The following is a 17,864-nucleotide window of genomic DNA, read 5'->3' as shown; positions in this document are numbered from 1 at the left end:
TGTGTAGTATGTACATCACTTTTGTATTAAAGGTTAGAAAATAGACTATACTTTCAGGGATCATTTCTATAGTTCATTACTAGAGAAATTGCTCTGAACGTGTAGAGCAGCAGAAATCACAAAGAGGAGGCGCAGCGTCCTCCCCTGAGCGTGTTGCTTCCCTTCAACTGCGCTTTGCCATTACTGGTGGTTCTTCTCTTCCTCTGCAAGAGTAAGAGGGAGAGGATGCAGTCTGAATGGGGAAAAAAAAAAGGTAGAAAAAGCTCTCAGAAGATCCAGATCCAGTAAATAGTTAAGAGTAGTTACTGTTAGTGGATGTGAAACATTTTAAATCAATGTTAAGAATTCCTAAAAACAACTCAATAAGAATTGCTCATAATACCTCGGTTACTTTTGAAAATACATATACAGATACTTAGGACAGTGCCTGATACATAATACTCAGTAAATGTTAGCTGCACATACTAGTCGTTGTGGTATTATTTTGGGGGAAAAAAAGATAGTTGTATTCCCTATATTCTCTTTTGTGTACGCTTAGATTTAAGATGGTTTCATGTGAAGCTGGAGGTTGATCTTGGATTAATTGAAGAGTGTTTCTTGTTGCATTCTAATGTTCAAGGAGAAGTGATATACAGCAGTAACTTAACATCCTGAGATCATTGCAAATTGCTGAAGTCATAGTTAAAGTGATTTTACAGGTTTCCATCTTTCTCCCAAGTCCTAATTCTGCTGAGAGTTGCATGTTTTCTATTTCTTTTTTCAAATTAACTTTTAAATTTCACACATTTTCTCTTATTTGCGGGCCATTTTTGATAAAGATTAAAAGTTCATCAATCCAAGGGAAAGTATAAATAGGGAGTACCAAAGTTATTTAGAAACGCAGGTACTGAGTGTTTGGCAAACTCCCAAGCAACATGGTGTGCTTCAAAGTGATTTGCTGTGCCAGAGTAGACTCAGTTCATATTTGTGTTTCAAACTCAAACCATCCCTCTCCAGCGTTTTGTACACCCCACTGTGGGTTGCTCCTCAATAGTTGAAGTCACAAATACATCTTGGAAGAACTGGATTTTATCACTCCTCCACAATAACCTGTTCTAGTAATAGTTAATAATGATTGATAAATGATTATCTTTTAATTATGTTTTGCCCTATTTCAATAATGGCATCAAAACGATAGCATTTTTATTGAAATTTATGTGTGCTAATATAAATCTTTGGCAAATTCTTAGAGTCATTTTTTTCCAGGACAACATTTATATTGAAAATTATTATGTATATTATTATTTAGACTATTTGTATTTACCTTTTTGAATTTCAGCTCATGCAATCTTTTCTAATTCCCTAATATATAATTACATATTTTTTATTATGTAACTGGCAGTCTCATGCTAAGGTACCCAGACTCCAGGATCCTTTATGATACCTTCTTGTAAATCTACAATTGATTGTTTCCATTGAAAATACGTTTCTAGAAGGGTCATGGGAGAGCCCATTTCTTGATTTCTGCCATTTTTGGACAGTTTTTGTTTCCTTTGTTGTTCATCTCAATTATTATTTTAGACCCTATAAAATATTCATTGGTCATAAAAATCCATGTTTAGCATAGATTATACACTGGATAATGGGTAAGTGTAATGTTTCAAACTTCACTTACTGTTGCATCCTACTTGCTTGGACCATATTTATGTATTCATGCAAAACACAAAGTCGCAGATGGAGGATAAAAAGCAATAAATAAAAATCATTGTTTAATATCTCAATGGCGATGGGCATAATAAAGAAAAAGTAGGATGTTGGGTTAAAAGTAATGGGTAAAATGCTGTTGCGTTAAACAAGGTGCCCCATAAAAGCCTCCTTTGTCAAGATAACTTTGGAACAGAGATGTGAATGAAGTGAGGGCACGAGCAATGGCGGTTAACAGGCTGATGAGAGTTTCAAGCAGAGGGAGCAGCAACTGTCAAAACCCACAAATGGGAACCCTTTTGTCATATTCAAGAAAGTGCAAGGAGGTCACTGTGACTAGAGCAGCATGAACAGGGCTGTGAACAGAAGGGAGGTGATTTATTGTTGAAAAGTTACTCTGACTGCATGCGGACAATGATGAAAGCATGGAGATCAGTGACTTTCAACATGTTGGATGATGACCACCTCAGCTCCAGCAAGAAATATACTTTACATCATTACCCATTCCCACTTTATTCTTCTTTCACTGACTTGAGTGGTGATGTGCTCTCTGGCTTCACAGTTGCCTTGTGGTCCGCCTAGCAGAGGAGAACTGTTGTTCAAACATGAATATAAAAATGGTTCTCGCCAGGTCATGGCCAATTGCCTAAGTGACGTGTTATCAACACAGTGAACTGGAGACCAAGACACCATTTCCAGAAGGCTCAGCACACAATAACACTCTGAAACCCCCAAATCTTACAGGAATTTTCATCCCTTAGGAAAAATCTGGTCATGCAGGATCCAGTCAAGATTAGAAAAGTGCAGCTTTAAAAACTATAACGGACCCTTCTCTTCAATCCATTGATCCCTTCAGGGCAGGGAGCAAGTAATGCGTATCTTACCATCCTTCATCTTGACAGACCCTACAAGGAGGACTGGCTCCAGGAAAGAGCAGACCAGGAGGATGGTGGGCTCTGGAAGCCTCAGCAGGGATTGGTTCACTGCAGCTGGTTCCCATAGTGGATACTTGGGAAGTCACTGCGTACATACCACTGATTTCTTCTGTTAAGAGAGCCACTGCTAAAGGAATAAAAAGTTTAACAAGAAATCCTAAGATTAAAACATGCCTTAAGACCCTCACTGTCCAGAATTCTTTAAGTTACTGTTTACAAGTATTAGTCCAGTAGTAAATTCCAAAGAATGAAAAATGCAGACCTGTAATATATTATGGTCCTTTCAGGCAGAGTAAAGATTTGATTCCAAGAATAGATTTGATCTTTCTTTCTCCCATAAATAATGGTGTTTGTGGATGATATAGAAGGATGAGTTTGATATCCAGAGCATAGGAAATGGGCAATGTAACAAAACCTCTTCAGATTCTAGTTTCACTATGTAAGATTTTGTCAACACAAGTATATTTTACCAATGTATTGTTTTGAAGAGGGTTATTTTGGGGGTAATTATTTTCAGTTTTGCAAAAGGATGTTGGCAATATAGTTGTTAAATTTGTGCAAATAGGTAAAACAAAATACCACTGAAAATTATATTTTCCTGTGCCTATTAACCTGCACAGAATAAATATTTGCTAAAACATTTGTTAGATATTATATTCTATGTACCATAATAGGACATAAATTATTCATGGGTATATGTGTATAGATGTAGATATAGGCACAGTGATGCCCAATACTTAGACCGCTGTAATTATTGAGTAACAAAACAGTAAATATTTTTTAAACTCTTCTAAATCATTTTCATTTTTGAGTGTGAGGATGGTAGGTTTTGAATGCTGATTCCCACTCTTCCTCTTAAGGTAGAGTAATATTCTTTGGACAAGAAAAGCTTTGAGAAACTAGCTTTTTCCTAACCACTTAGTAGCCGGGAAAGCTTCATATGTTTTAGGAGCTTTCTGTATCCTTCCTTCTCTCAAACCAATGTACAAAGAGGACAGTGCCATTCATGAGCACAGAAAATCCACCCAGCAGGACACACTAAAATGGTTTCCTTCCTGTTACTAAAAGTTAAAAAAAATTAAGCATTAACCTTCCACTAAAGGGGAGGAGGTTGGTTATTCAGTGGGGCTTAGGGTTGGGACAAAAATATTGTTCAGTGTATTACTTGGTAATAAGTAACAAACAAAAGTTTAAAAATTTAATGGTTTGTTTTCCAGATTTATGAAATATATACGAATGTCATAGTGTCTGATAATGCCAAATGGCTTTGTCAGAATATCCCTGGTTTCAGAATGTTCCCACATTCAAATATCTTGTCTCTCTCAGCCTCTATTACTAGAATATCAGAAATACTGTCCCATGCCCTGGTATATCTACCTCGAGAAAGCATTAGAGAAATGAGATTTTTTTTCTGTCATGTTTTGCCTCCCCCTCCGCCCTTATAAAATATAAATATTAACAGAACAGTTAGTTTGGTATTATGGAACCCAAGGGGAAAAGACAAGGAATGTGTAATAGAATTGATGCAAAATCCTCCTAAATATTTAGGGTAGGCCACTTGTTCATCTGGGCAACTCACACTGAGACAATAGGACTAGATAATGGGAAGGCATATTTGAAACTATTCGCAGATATAAAATGATACCTTATTTGTACTTCTCATAATTTTTATTCTTACCTTCAGGCCTTAGCCATGTAGATGTGAAATCAGTATGGCAATGCACAGACAAGGAGTTCAAATACTTAACCTCATCATGAAAATTAATCTGGAAAAATAAAAATAATAAATCAATCTCTTACAATCTTCAAACCATCCATGCTAAATCCTGTTCTTATGCAATACAATATAAGTACCAAATATGCTTATTCACACTGCTAAAAGCCACGGCTATCATTTGATAAGCTGGTAAACATGGGAAATCAAGGGAACTTGACAGGATAACTTTTTCTGGTGGATAGTTTTCTAATTTTATTCTAAATTACTGATATGAACTTAGGCATAAATTTTATGTAGTCTTTTTATGATTGTTCTGCCAGAAAGTGTATTTTACTCTTTAATACTATAATAAACCAGGAGAACATAATTACATGGAATACGTAAGCCTTTTCATCTTTTCCATTTCTGCTCAAATAGAAATATTTACATAGTAGTCACTGTAGCAAAACTGGATTTTCATATTTAATTTTTTTGTATTTGGCCCTTATTTCTTATTTCAAAAATTCAAGGGTGCTTGTGATTGTAAGTTGTTTCTGTTGAAAATAATTATTAAGAGGCCAAAGTGATATTCTACATCATTTTTCTTTCAGTTAATTTTCAAGAATTACTAAAATGAAACATTTTTGAAAAATCATAATGTATTTATTATTGATATATTTATTTCAAAATATATGTCAGAGCTAGCTTTAACCTCTGAAATGTTGCCATCCACTTCCAAGTGCAGATCATCTCACCTGGCTTCTTGTTTTTGTTTTTGTTGTTAAAATGTTCAACTCAGGTTCTACATGGTCAGCTATTATGAGCGGAATCACAGAATAGCAGTTGGAGCTCGCCATGGTTCAGTGGCCCTGTACGACATCCGGACTGGAAAATGTCAGGTAAATAAATCATTGTGACTTCCTCTCCATAAAGCGTGGAAGTTATTGAGAGGAGAGAGAGACTAGCACTTCACCAGTTGACGTGCTGAGCTGCTGGAACATTATGGATAATGCTAAAGGGATCAATAGTTTAATGAAGGACGCACAGAATATAGAGCCCTACTGTCTTCATTCACTGAGACTGAAGGGTTGCCACAGAAGAGTTCATAAGAGAGCCCAGAGTAAAGTGGCACTGCTAAGAAACTATTTTGCAATACGTCTTTTCTTATTTTAAACTGAGTTTTCTGATCTTATTTTTGCCATGTGTTTTCTGAAAAGTTTGATATGTTATTATGATATAATGATGGAACAAATTAATTTTCTCTAAGGAAAATGAGGTATTTCACAATTATAAGACAGTGATCTACTCAGTTCAAAAAAGAAGAAATCACAACAGCATTTATTATAGTTCTATGAAAAGGAAATAGATGCTGTACTTGAAATAATACTTTTTATACTTTTATAACACTCTTTATGCTTCTATAACACTTCAATATTTATGAAAAATTAATTGATTTTGTTCCTGATCTTGATCACCTGATTCTCAATATATACCAGTTGGGAAGAGAGGGCAGATCTGACCCCACTTTAGATATAAAGGAATTGAAACATAGCCTTAAGTCACTTTATCCCAGAGTTGCACTGTTACTTCACAAAATTGGGGTTAGGCTCCACCATGATCATGGTAAATTTATAATGTTGCATTGGTAAATAGTTCCAAGTCATAGCTTCTTATATTTCTTTGTAGCATTTTATTAATGTGGATATATTCAACCATAGTATCATATGAGGAATTTCCAGAAGGATAGGAAGAAATTCATAAGGATGTAGCTAAAATGTTATACTGTCTCTTAAATTTAATGAACTGTTAATTAATTATCTAAAAGCTTGTCTGGCTTTTTTCCATTAAGTAGTTGTAAGAGATGGTAACAGGTGTTCAGGTGTTGGGGGTAAAAATTTCAGGGGTCAGACAAGTTTAGGGGATACTGTTGGAATGTTAAACAGCTTTCTTTGTTCAGACCTTCTCAAAGTCTCTAATGTGTGAATGTGCATTGTGCATTTTCTGAGAGTGCATCAAGTGTGCACTATTGCCATATTTGTTTAACTGTCAAATTTTGTTTGTGATTTTTTAAAGACATTAACTCCTCACCATATTCTTCTACTGTGGGCCCTCACTGAGAACAATGAAAACACTCTGAATACTTGTTTAAAAGTTAAATTGCATGTTGTTTATAGGATCCTTTCATAAGAGAGACAGGTTCTTCAGATAGCATTTTCAGATTCTCTTTTGTTAAGACAGTTTTTAAAACTGGAGTATATCGCTGCTAGTAAATTTGAGAGAAGTAAACCACAAGCATCTACCAGGTAAAGAAAAAAAAAAAAAGAACAAGGCGACCTTATCAGGCTTCTTTAAAAATGAAGTGAGGAAATCACAGAGAGGACTCTTTGTTACCACATAAGACACAACTGCCATCAGCAGAGGAAAAGTGAGGCGGTGTGAGCACTGTGAGGCAACCCCAAGATGAGTGAGAGAACAACAGCTATTAGGAAGAATTAATGAGAAAGGACCAAGTTGTACTTCAGGATACATTTCTTTATTTTTCTTCCTACTAAGTGGTCGCAGTGAAGATCTTGGTAACATGCAAAAAAATATATATTTTGAATATCTTATCTTTTTCAATTAAAATACTTGAGAAACACTTATCAAAAAGACATTCTTTCTTAACACGAATATGTAATGTCATTCATATTCCATTTTATGTGTATCATTTTAGTATATTTAGGCATCTTTGTTTTGTTTCTGACATGGAGTGTACAGTGGCGTGATCTTGGCTCACTGCAACCTCTTCCTTGAAGGTTCAAGCGATTCTCAGTTCAAGTGATTCTCACTTCAGCCTCCCAAGTAGCTGGGATTACAGGTGCACACCACCACGCCTGGCTAATTTTTTTATATTTTTAGTAGAGATGGGGTCTCACCATGTTGGCCAGGCTGGTCTCAAACTCATGATCTCAAGTGATCCGCCCACGTCAGCCTCCCGAAGTGCTGGGACTACAGGCGCGAGCTACCACGTCCAGCCTATTTAGACATTTTAGTGTCCCCATAATTTTTTCCTACCTCATCTTCTTGATTTTGATACCCAAAGTTACCAACCCAAATTATTGAATAACCTTTAACTTCCACTTCTGTATGAAAGGGAAGGCTGCACCTTCCTCTCATCATTCACAACATGAAAACAAAGCTAAGTCTATAACGTCAATCATTACTTTTGTCAGTTACCAGTTATATCCAGCAACACTGAACCCTTAAGCTATTCTCTTAATTCTTTTATTTTACTAGCATTATAATATTTGGAAAAAAATGAGCCAACATTTGAAACAAAATTCATAGTATGGGTAGCATGTTTAGAAATGATGTATTGTAGGTGAATCAAAGGATCATTTTGAACTAAGAATGCAATGAAGCATTTCTTAAAGAATCTGTTGGTATCAGTTAACAGAGGGTGTGGGACAATTTTTTTTAGCATGAACAAAGACACAGAGATATCACATAAAAATACATATAAAGGGATAACTAGAAAATTCACTTGGCTGTAGGGGTATGGTCCCAGTTAGATGGAAAAATAAGACATGATCACTTAGATGGGGGGAATCACACTGAAGGGAAAGAAAGGATCCTGAGGCTGAGAAGAGGCCCAGTGGGGTCAGAGAACCCATGACTGAGAGACTGAAGGGTCATATATGTCCCCTGTTGTCATTGTGAGATTGGTCGGTAAAAGATAAAGGAAAAATTAAATCCCTCTCCCTTACCTTTTGGTATTGACTTCTGCCTTTTTTTTTTAATCTGTTTTTTTTGTTTTAGATGTGTTATTCCCAAACAGGTTATGCAAAACCACAGGATAAATATGACATGTTGGTCTGAAACATGAATTGTCCTTATATCAATGGTTGACAAACTATGGCCCGAAGCTAGCCTGCCACTTGTTTTAGTAAATAAAGTTTTATTTGAACACAGGCACATACATTCGTTTATATATTGTCTAGTACAATGGCAGAATTGAGTAGTTGTCACTGGCAAAAACTGTTTTGTGGTCCACAAGCCTAAAATATCATCTGGCCCTTTACAGAAAGGGTTTGCTAACCCCTACCTGAAATAATTGAGGAGGAAGAGTCAACTAATTTAAAAGTGGTTTAAAACATTATAGTATAATATAGAGGATACGCATAACTAGAAATTGGTGTGGGGTTGAACTCCATCTCTATGTTAATGATTATCAATATAATTATATTGATATAAGGTTAATATAATTAACTTTGTATCCTTGGAAAAGTTTATTAACTTCTGCAAGCTGAAGCTTCCTGATTTGTAAAATGGTAACAGAAATGTCTATTATTGTTAGAAGTGTTAAAGAGAAATGTATCTACACACTTGTTAACAAACATGGTAAAGCAGACTTTATCAAAGGCGGACATGGTGGTGGGCATAGTGACCGCTACAACGGGGTCTCGCAGTGAGGGAGAGACTCCAGCTCCTACAGGGACAATTGGGGATTTATAACCAAGGAGCAGGGTGGGGTCAGTGCATGGAAAATTGCAGTTGACCCTTGAACAAGGGTTTGGACTGTGCGGGTTCACCTATATGTGGATTTTTTTCAATAAAAGTTATGTCAAGTGTGCCTTGCCTCTCCTGCCCCCTCTTACACCTCCTTCACCTCTTCTGCCTCTGCCACCCCTGAGATAGCAAGACCAGCGCCTCTTCTTCATCCTCTTCCTCTACCTATTCAACATGAAGATGAGGAGGATGAAGGCCTTTATGATGATACACTTGATGAAGAGTAAATAGATTTTTCTCTGCCTTATGATTTTAACATTTTCTTTTCTCTAGCTTAATTGTAAGAATACAGTATATAACACATATAACATACAAAATATGTGTGAAATGACTGTTTATGTTATCGGTTAAGGCTTCTAGTACTCTATAAGTAGTAGTCAAATTTGGGGAAAGTCAAAAGTTACATGTTGACTTTCTGCGGGAGTCGGCACCCCTTACCCCCCTGCATTCTTCAAGAGTCAACGGTACTACAAAGAAACATCAAGGATACGGGGTTTCTGGCTAAGCTGACTAGACAGGATTCTTGCTGAAAGCAGGCCAGGGGATTAAGATATTGGAGGTGTGATCAGATGCCCAGGGAGGGAGATTTCCTTCTAACTGACAGGATTCTTGTTCAAACTGGATTCAAGAAGGACAGAGAGGGAAGCCCAAGTTCAGGCCTAGTCACGCAGGGAACTCAGAGGAGCCTGATGAAGGTTTTGGTCAAAGGAGAGAGTCTGTGTCAGAAGTCAGTGTGGTAACTTAGGTAAAATTCTTAGCCAGCACCAGCCAAGTAGTTGGCATTCAGTAAGTGTTGGCCATTATTGTATTAAAATAAAATTGGAAATATATTGCATTACAATTCCATTAATTGTAGGGAATTTTACAGATGAAACTGGAGACATATAGGCTTTTGTAGGTGCTAGGGCTAGGAGTTCACCCTGCTCAATAGGGAGCGCTTGGGTGGAAAAGTTGAAGCAGCACTGCCTTAGGCCATGTGAAGGTTTCCTTTCTGCAGGCTGTTCTTGCCTGTGGTGGTAGCTGAGTCCACTGATTATGGAGATCAGAAACTTTGATGCAATTCAGTAGTTAAGGTCCTGCTGTGCTGCTGACTGCACTTTTACTTGGGAACTGCCAGCAAGTTAGGAATATACCTGACTGGCATTTTACTTAATTTTTTTTTAAAGTATCTAACTCCCTATGAAGAAGTGCTTAAATTTTGTGGATAGGCTGTGCTCTTGCTAAGCAGATGAATTAGGGTCCCTGACTCCTTAGTGATCCAGGCATGTGTTTGGTTAAGTCAGCAATGAAAATCTTCCCTCTAGCAATATTTGCCTTTGGTTTGGCAGACTTGATATCATATCTCACTGATTTCCAATCCTTTTTGAATGCATTCTTTGTAATAACTGCTCGCTCTTTGCAAGATTCTCTTAGGCTCAGGTTAACTAGCTTTCCTCGTGAAGTTTGAACAGTCATCCCTCAGCGAAGTTTGTACAGTCATCCCTCGGTGGAGTATCCACAGGGAATTGACTCTGGGCCACCCTGGAATACCAAAATCCATGGATGCTCAAGTCCCTGATATAAAATGGTGAGGCATTTACATACAACAAAAGCACATCTTCTCATATACTTTAAATCACCTCTAGACTACTTATAACATCAAATACAATGTAAATGTTATATAAATAGTTACACTGTATTGGTTAGGGAATAATGACAAAAAAAAAAGTCTATATACATTAAATGCAGATGCAGCCATCCATTTTGCCTCCAAATATTTTCCGTCAGCAGTTGACTGAATCCAAGGGTGAGAAAACCACGGACAGACTGTACTGTGTCACTTGGAGGCGTCATCCACTCTGGTAGATGTAGGCATGTACTTTCTTCTCATGCTTTGGTGAAGGGTTACCAAAAAAAAGCAATGATGTATAGAGAAAGAAAGTGTAGCTGAAGACTTCTCTATATCAAATTATTAAAATAACTTTACTATTGAAAAGTTTTAAGTTCCTTAAAGAACCTGTTCTTAAAGCTTCCTGTTGTCTAGTGCCTGGTACATCGTAGATGCACAACACAATGCATGTTGTTCAACTAAAAAACTCTGAGGCTTTAGAATAAAAAAAAACTTTAAAAATATAATATGACATGGTAAACTAAAACAAACTGTGCTGTAATTATATCAAATATATTAATTTGGGTATAGTTATATTTCAGTATTTCAGAATCACATCATCAAATTGTTGTTTCTGTATAGAGAGAATAGGATATCTTTTCAGAAAAAGCATAGAAAAACCTTTCTTATGAGTCATAAAAGATCTATCTATATTTCTGTATTAAACCATTACAGGCCTGACATAGGCCAGATAATGAAAGAAATAAAATAGAAGCAAAGATTGATGATATCTACAGAACTGTGGCAACTGTGGTCTAACTGTAATCCCGTATAGAGCAGGAGGTAAATTCTGGAATGTTAACATGTGCCTTGTCACGCAGCCTACAGCACCCCCTCCACCCCACGCCTTCTAGCTTCCACCTTTACCGAGCCACTGAAACCACACACCTCCTTGGCATGGCTTAATACAACTGACTTCCCTCTCTCTCAAATTCTATCTTCCCTTAACTTCCATAGCGTTGTCACCTGCCTTGGTTTGCAACTATCTCATTTACTGGATTTCCTAATCTCTTAGAGGACTTTAATGTTAATTCTTATCACTCTACTGCCCAGGGTACAGATTTCTCCTTTCATCTATTCTTTTTCCTGACTTTGGCTGAAAATCCATACATTATTATTGATACTGATTATTCCCTGTAAGCAGGGAAGACAAATCAGGTCTCCAGCCAGGGCCCCACCTAAACTCCAGCTCCATGACTTTTAATAGTCTGCTAGACATTTCCATTTGGATATCTTTTGTCTCAAATTCAATGTGTCAGACAATCTCTCTAGCCCATACTTTCCACCAGCATCCTTTCTAACCTGCCTTTTCCTGTAACTGGCATAATAATATGGTACCACAAGTTATGTTGCCTCTCCTTCACCTGTCCATATCCAGTTACTGAGTTCAGTTAACTTTTCTTTAATGGTATACCTGAAATCTACCTTTTCTCTCTGCTGACAGCCTAAATTAGGCTCTTGGCCTTTCCTCAAGACCTTTGAGATTCTGGTTTTGATCATCATACATAATCCCCTCTTCCTATGAGCTGTTTCATTCAATAACCCCATTCACTATCATTCCCTATCCTCCTTTCCCAGGTTACACAGGAAGCATTCAGAAATATCTGTTGGATGATTTATTACAAACACAGTAAGGATTTCAGGAGATGCCTGGTTCCAGTTACGTTTATCTTTATATGATATTGAAATGTCTCACCGAGTAAATACAGTTACTGTATACTAATAGGTGAAGCACTCCTGGCAAACAAAAATGCTGAAGACAGTCCACGTTAAAATAATGAGTGTTGGCTCTGTGTTTGTTAATGTTTTCATTAATGCTTCTATTGAAATTAATTTTGCCTGCCCTTTGTATTACTTATACCCATTGTAAGTTACACAGCCCTCTCAGGCTCTTTATTTGTATTCATATTTGTTGCTCAAAATAATTATTTTATTGTTGGTGTTTATACTATGCCAAATTTAATGTGATCTCTAAATTCAATTACTAGGCTATTTATTTCCTCTTTCTTACTAGAGAAGGCAGTGTAGTTGCATAGTTAATAGAGTAGATTCTGAAACTGAGCTGCCTGAATTCAAGTCCTTCCTCAGCTTCTTCTTAGTTTTGTGGCTTTGAGCAAGGCACTTAAACTCCTGTACTTATTTCTTCATCTATAAAATGGACATAATAACACTTCTAGCATTGTGTTATAAATATATATAAAATAAATATCAAAAATTGTTAGCTATCCTAATTATTATTTAACCATCGGTTTAAATAAGACTAAATCAGCTCACCCCATTCTGTTCCCTCTTGCTGTAGGATACACTGCTTCATACTGGCTAGATCTGTTGAAATTGCTTTCTTAGGATTTTTTTTTTTTTTTTTTTTTTCTGTTTTTTTTTCCCCCAGGACTATTTGAACTGGTAGTAGAATGAATACAACATTCAAGATTATACTTACTGATCTGTCCTTATTCATCTGTGCTTAATAATTGTCACTTTGTCTATCCTTTTTTCCAGCACATTAATCTGTTGTCCTACTGATATTTTGTTCTTCAGTATTTTTAAAAAATGTATTATAAAATAAATATTGCTTTTAACATTACTGCCACATTAGGCTCCTTCTGAGTCAAGTGATTAAATTTATTTAACAGACTTTTTTAGAACAGTTTTAGGTTCACAGCAAAATTCAGCAGAAGGCACAGAGATTTTCCATATACCTCTGCTCCCACGCATGCATAGCCTTCCCCATGATCAGCATCCCCTGCGCGAGTGGGACATTTGTTACAACTGATGAACTTATACTGACACATTGTCACCAGGAGTACATTAGGGTTCACTCTCCGTGTTGTGCATTCTATGGTGTGGGCAAATGTATAATGACATGTATTCACCCATTATTGTATCATCCAGTATAGTTTCACTGCCCTAGAAATCCTTATTTATATAACTTTTATGAATATTTGGTTTTTTAGGGTAAATTCTGGATGAGCACTGCTGAGTCAAAAGATTTGTGCATTTTATTATCAGAATGCTCTGATGCTGTTTCACAAGTAGTTTACAAGCAACTGTGAATAATGGAAAGACTTTTGAACTGTGGGTATTCTCATAAAAAATGGAACTCCCAGCCGGGCTCAGTGGCTCGCACCAGTAATCCAGCACTGTGGGAGGCCAAGGCAGGCAGATCACCTGAGGTCGGGAGTTCGAGACCAGCCTGGCCAACGTGGTGAAACCCCATCTCTACTAAAAATACAAAAATTAGCTGGGCATGGTGACAGGTGCCTGTAATCCCAGCTACTCGGGAGGCTGAGGCAGGAGAATCACTTGAACTCGGGAGGCAGAAGTTGTAGTTTGCAGTGAGCCAAGATCGCACCACTGCACTCCAGCCTGAGCAACGAGCGAAATTCTGTCTCCAAAAAAAAAAAAAAAAAAAGGAACACCCCCACTATTGGCCTGTTTTGCCTCCTGTATTTGTCATCTTAGACAACTGATTGTTTCTCCATTTATTCATGATTTATTATTCATTTTGTTTATAAAACAAACTTATGATGGCTCTTATGTGCGCCAGATACTGTATTATAGGCAAGAGATCAAAAAGTAAGTATGAACTGTTCCTACCCTCAGGGAACATAATTTGGTATAGAAGGCAGATATAAATCCATAATTGAAGTGCCATGCACAACCTTTCAGGGAGGGCAGCCTGGAGTGATAGGGAAGAAAGCAAGAAGAGCACTAATCCAGATTTGTTTAGGGTCTAGGGAGGATTGGTTAGGAAGGGCTTCCTGAAGGAGTATTATTACAGTAGTATTAGCAAAGTATTAAATAACTGAATGCTGACATTTTCTGTTAGCTAAAATTATATTTTTGGGGAAAGGGGGCTTAGCAAGGTATGAAAATGTCTTCAGTGTGTGATTTAAAGCATTCAATGAAAATGAGCCCATGTAATCTTCTATGACAGATTTAATTCTGTCAAGCACTCTAAGACACTAGATAGCAAAAGAAAGCTGATATTCAAGTCTAAAGAGAAATGTCAGCAAACACACCTATATTAATGGAAGTTTGGAAAACAATGTGTTCTTCTCTCTAAAAATAACAAAGATTTTACTTCTAGTTAGGAGGAGCAATGGACCTTAGGGATCTTGTGGACAGTAAGATTGATGTTTCTTTGAGGCAGAATTTTGAGCTTCGGGCACAGTTTTCACTGAGCAGAAGTCTGTAATGCTTATACATCAAGGGCACTTATGTGGTGATTGCAAAAATTGCAGTGAGAATTGACTACAGTACTTAGACAGTGACATTTTAGGTATTTTCTTCCTGCTCTATTTCAGCAGCTGGTTTTATGGCAGGTGTTTTCTGTGACATTCTGGAGCAACAACCAGAAATATGGCATCAGGGGTGATCATAAGATGAATGGTTGGAGAAGACAATGGCTTCCTGACACTGCATTGAAGAATTGCCTAACAAACTACTAGTTTTAAAAGTGAAATGCCATTTAGAGAAGAACTTCTAGGTAGAGAAACAGATATCCAGAACAATGCCTGAAATTAGACCATCATTTATTCTGAAAGTTTAAAATTTTTTAAAGAATAGTTTTAACTGACTGTGTGGAGGAGTATTTCTCTGTTATTTATCCCACCACTCACAAGTACTTCTTGGTTTTTTGTTTTGTTTTGTTTTGTTTTTTGTGTTTTGTTTTGCTTTTAGACAAAGTCTTACTCTGTCACCCAGGCTGGAGTGCAGTGGCGCAATCTCGGCTCACTGCAACCTCTGTTTCCTGGGTTCAAGGGATTCTCCTGCCTCAGCTGCCTATGTAGCTGGGATTACAGGTGTGTGCCACCACACCCAGCTAATTTTTCTTTGTATTTTTAGCGGAGACGGGGTTTCACCATGTTGGCCAGGCTGGTCTCAAACTCCTGACCTCAAGTGATCAAGTGATCTGCCGACCTCAGCCTACCAAAGTGCTGGGATTACAGGCGTGAGCCACCGCGCCTGGCCATGAGTACTTCTTATATCTGTGTTACACTTTGAATGGCAGTATTCAAGAATTTTGCACCAAGAAAAAATAAATTATATCCTTTGTAATATCTATAATGGGATGAGACAGAGAGTTCTACTGTTTACAAACTGAGCAGTTACTATAAGCATTTCAACATCCTTGCAAAAGCATTTGATAGGCTAAAATTTATTTTGATTAAAAATTCACATTATTTTGTATATTTCTTAATACCATTCTTTCCCATCTAGCCATTCTCTTTTTCTCTTCAACACTAAAAAGATAAATATAAATGCCTAATATATATGCATATTGTGTGGGGGGGTGTATTCCACATATATATAGTCCACAAAATTAGGAAATGTTAGATAGAAGAGTCCTAGTACATTGAATTCATTCTGGATTCACTGCCTCGTATTCTTTATATCCACTCTGAGTATATAAAGAATTTAGAACAAGGCCTGGCATCTTGATAGTTATTTACCAAATATGACTCATGAGTGTTCTAAAACATATATAATGAGGATATGAGTCTGTCATTCCTGATAGGTTGTAAAGAGATGCTGATGCTGATTTCAAGGGTTGTGTCAAGATTTGGTAGGTCCTGTCTCAAATGGAACTTCAGATAGACCTCAAATCTAGTAGAGGAAGAGGCACATACCTGGTACCATTAAAGCCCTGGATCCAGGACCTCAGCCCCAGAAGTCGGTCACTTCATCAAAAATGTTGCTTAAGTGTAGGATCATATAAAATGATGTATGTCCTAAACCATTTCCTTTTAAGTTTTATGAAGATAATCTTATTTCCCATCTCTTTTATGGTGGGGCCAAAGACTCTTGTCTCCATTGTTGGTCCATTGGTTGTAGTTCTGGAACATTTTTCTTGCTAAGACATACCATTTTCTGTTTAAGTGGACTGACAGATTAAAGATACTTATAAAGCATTCTCAGAGTATAATTCTAGATTTTTGTGTTTTTTCCAATCTTTTACAGTTATCTCACACATAATTTCATGTGTGTACTTATGTTTTTTAAAAGCCCTCTTTCCACTCTTATTGTATGAATTATATATCCCGACTGCATTGTAACCCGACTGCATTGCCAAGCACAACTAGCATTAGCTCATCTTGCCTTGTCTTGTCTTGTCCTGTCCTGTCCTGTCCTTTCCTTTCCCCTTTTCTTTCCTTTCCTTTCCTTTCCCCTTTCCTTTCCTTTCCTTTTCCTTTTCCTTGCTTTTCTTGTTGTTTTTTTTTTTTTTTTGAGATGGGAGTCTCACCTTGTTGCCCAAGCGCTGGAGGGCAGTGGCTGTTCACAGGCATGATCATAGTGCACTACAGCCCTGAACTCCTGGACTCAAGTGATCCGCCCAAGTAGCTGGTACTACAGGTACACACTACTGTTATTCAGCTTTGGTTAACTCTAGGTCATAGAGCTTAACTAGTTAGAGCAATAGTGAGTGGAATTATCAGAGAGTAGCCTCCCAACCACAGGCATTGCTCATGTGCTAGGCACCAGTTAGGATATTTGACAGAGGGAATAAGAGTCTTGGTTAACCCCACGAGTCAGTAAAGTGAAAGTCAATTAAGAGAGACTGTGTTATCATACCTTCGACATATGATATCTAGAAGTATTGACATGGCACTATGAAATGCAAAAGGGAATGACTACCTGGGTGGGCAAGGTATTTACAATCTGGCAGGAAAGACAAAGATGAAACAAATAAGTACAATAAAGCTTTTCAGTGCTACAGTAGAATGTGACAGTCCACAGAAGAGGACAGGCTGAATCCTGTGGAGGGGAGAAGAAGAGGGAAAGGTTCATCAGAAGGGTGATGTTTGGGCTGGGCGTGGTGGCTCACACCTGTAATCCCAGCACTTTGGGAGGCTGAGGCGGGCCGATCACAGGGTCAGGAGTTCGAGACCACCCTGGCTAGCATAGTGAAAACCCCGTATCTACTAAAAATACAAAAATTAGCTGGGCGTGGTGGCAGGCGTCTAATCCCAGCTACTCGGGAGGCTGAGGCAGGAGAATTGCTTGAACCTGGGAGGCAGAGGTTGCAGTGAGCGGAGATCATGCCACTGCACTCCAGCCTGGGCGACAGAGCAAGACTCTGTCCCGGGGGGGAGTGGGGGAAAGGAATATTTGACTTGACCCCTGAGTAGGTGTTCTGTGGGCAGACATGGGAGAAGAAAACTTTTCCGAGAGAGGATGAAATGTCAACAGAAGCACAGAGAATCATTTAGCTGATGGTGCATTCCAGGGACTGTAAGGTTTTTATTTTTGTTATGCCTGAAGCAAAGGTTGCAAAGGAGTGTGAAAGTGTGATAGAGGAGGAGGTGGACAAGCCTAATGGTTAGGAGGGATGAGATTATGGAAAGCCTCC

General features: G+C 37.7%; 1 protein-coding gene and 1 pseudogene across 5 annotated transcripts in view; both read left to right on the top strand.

The window, feature by feature from the left end:
• The window catches only part of WDR7 (WD repeat domain 7), a 372,747-nt gene that overhangs the window by 308,944 nt on the left and 45,939 nt on the right, over window positions 1–17,864 (top strand). For all 5 annotated transcript variants that reach the window (XM_003264268.4, XM_003264267.4, XM_030810359.1 and 2 more), the window contains one exon: window positions 5,114–5,213. In XM_003264268.4, coding sequence (XP_003264316.2) covers window positions 5,114–5,213 — 100 coding nt within the window. The remainder of the gene's footprint in view (window positions 1–5,113; window positions 5,214–17,864) is intronic.
• LOC115835027 lies at window positions 42–241 on the top strand (annotated as a pseudogene).

Source organism: Nomascus leucogenys, chromosome 4 (genome assembly GCF_006542625.1).
Source record: "Nomascus leucogenys isolate Asia chromosome 4, Asia_NLE_v1, whole genome shotgun sequence".
Classification (NCBI taxonomy): Eukaryota; Metazoa; Chordata; class Mammalia; order Primates; family Hylobatidae; genus Nomascus; species Nomascus leucogenys.
The sequence above is the reverse complement of the archived record's forward strand: the minus strand, read 5'-3'. Positions and strand labels throughout refer to the sequence as shown.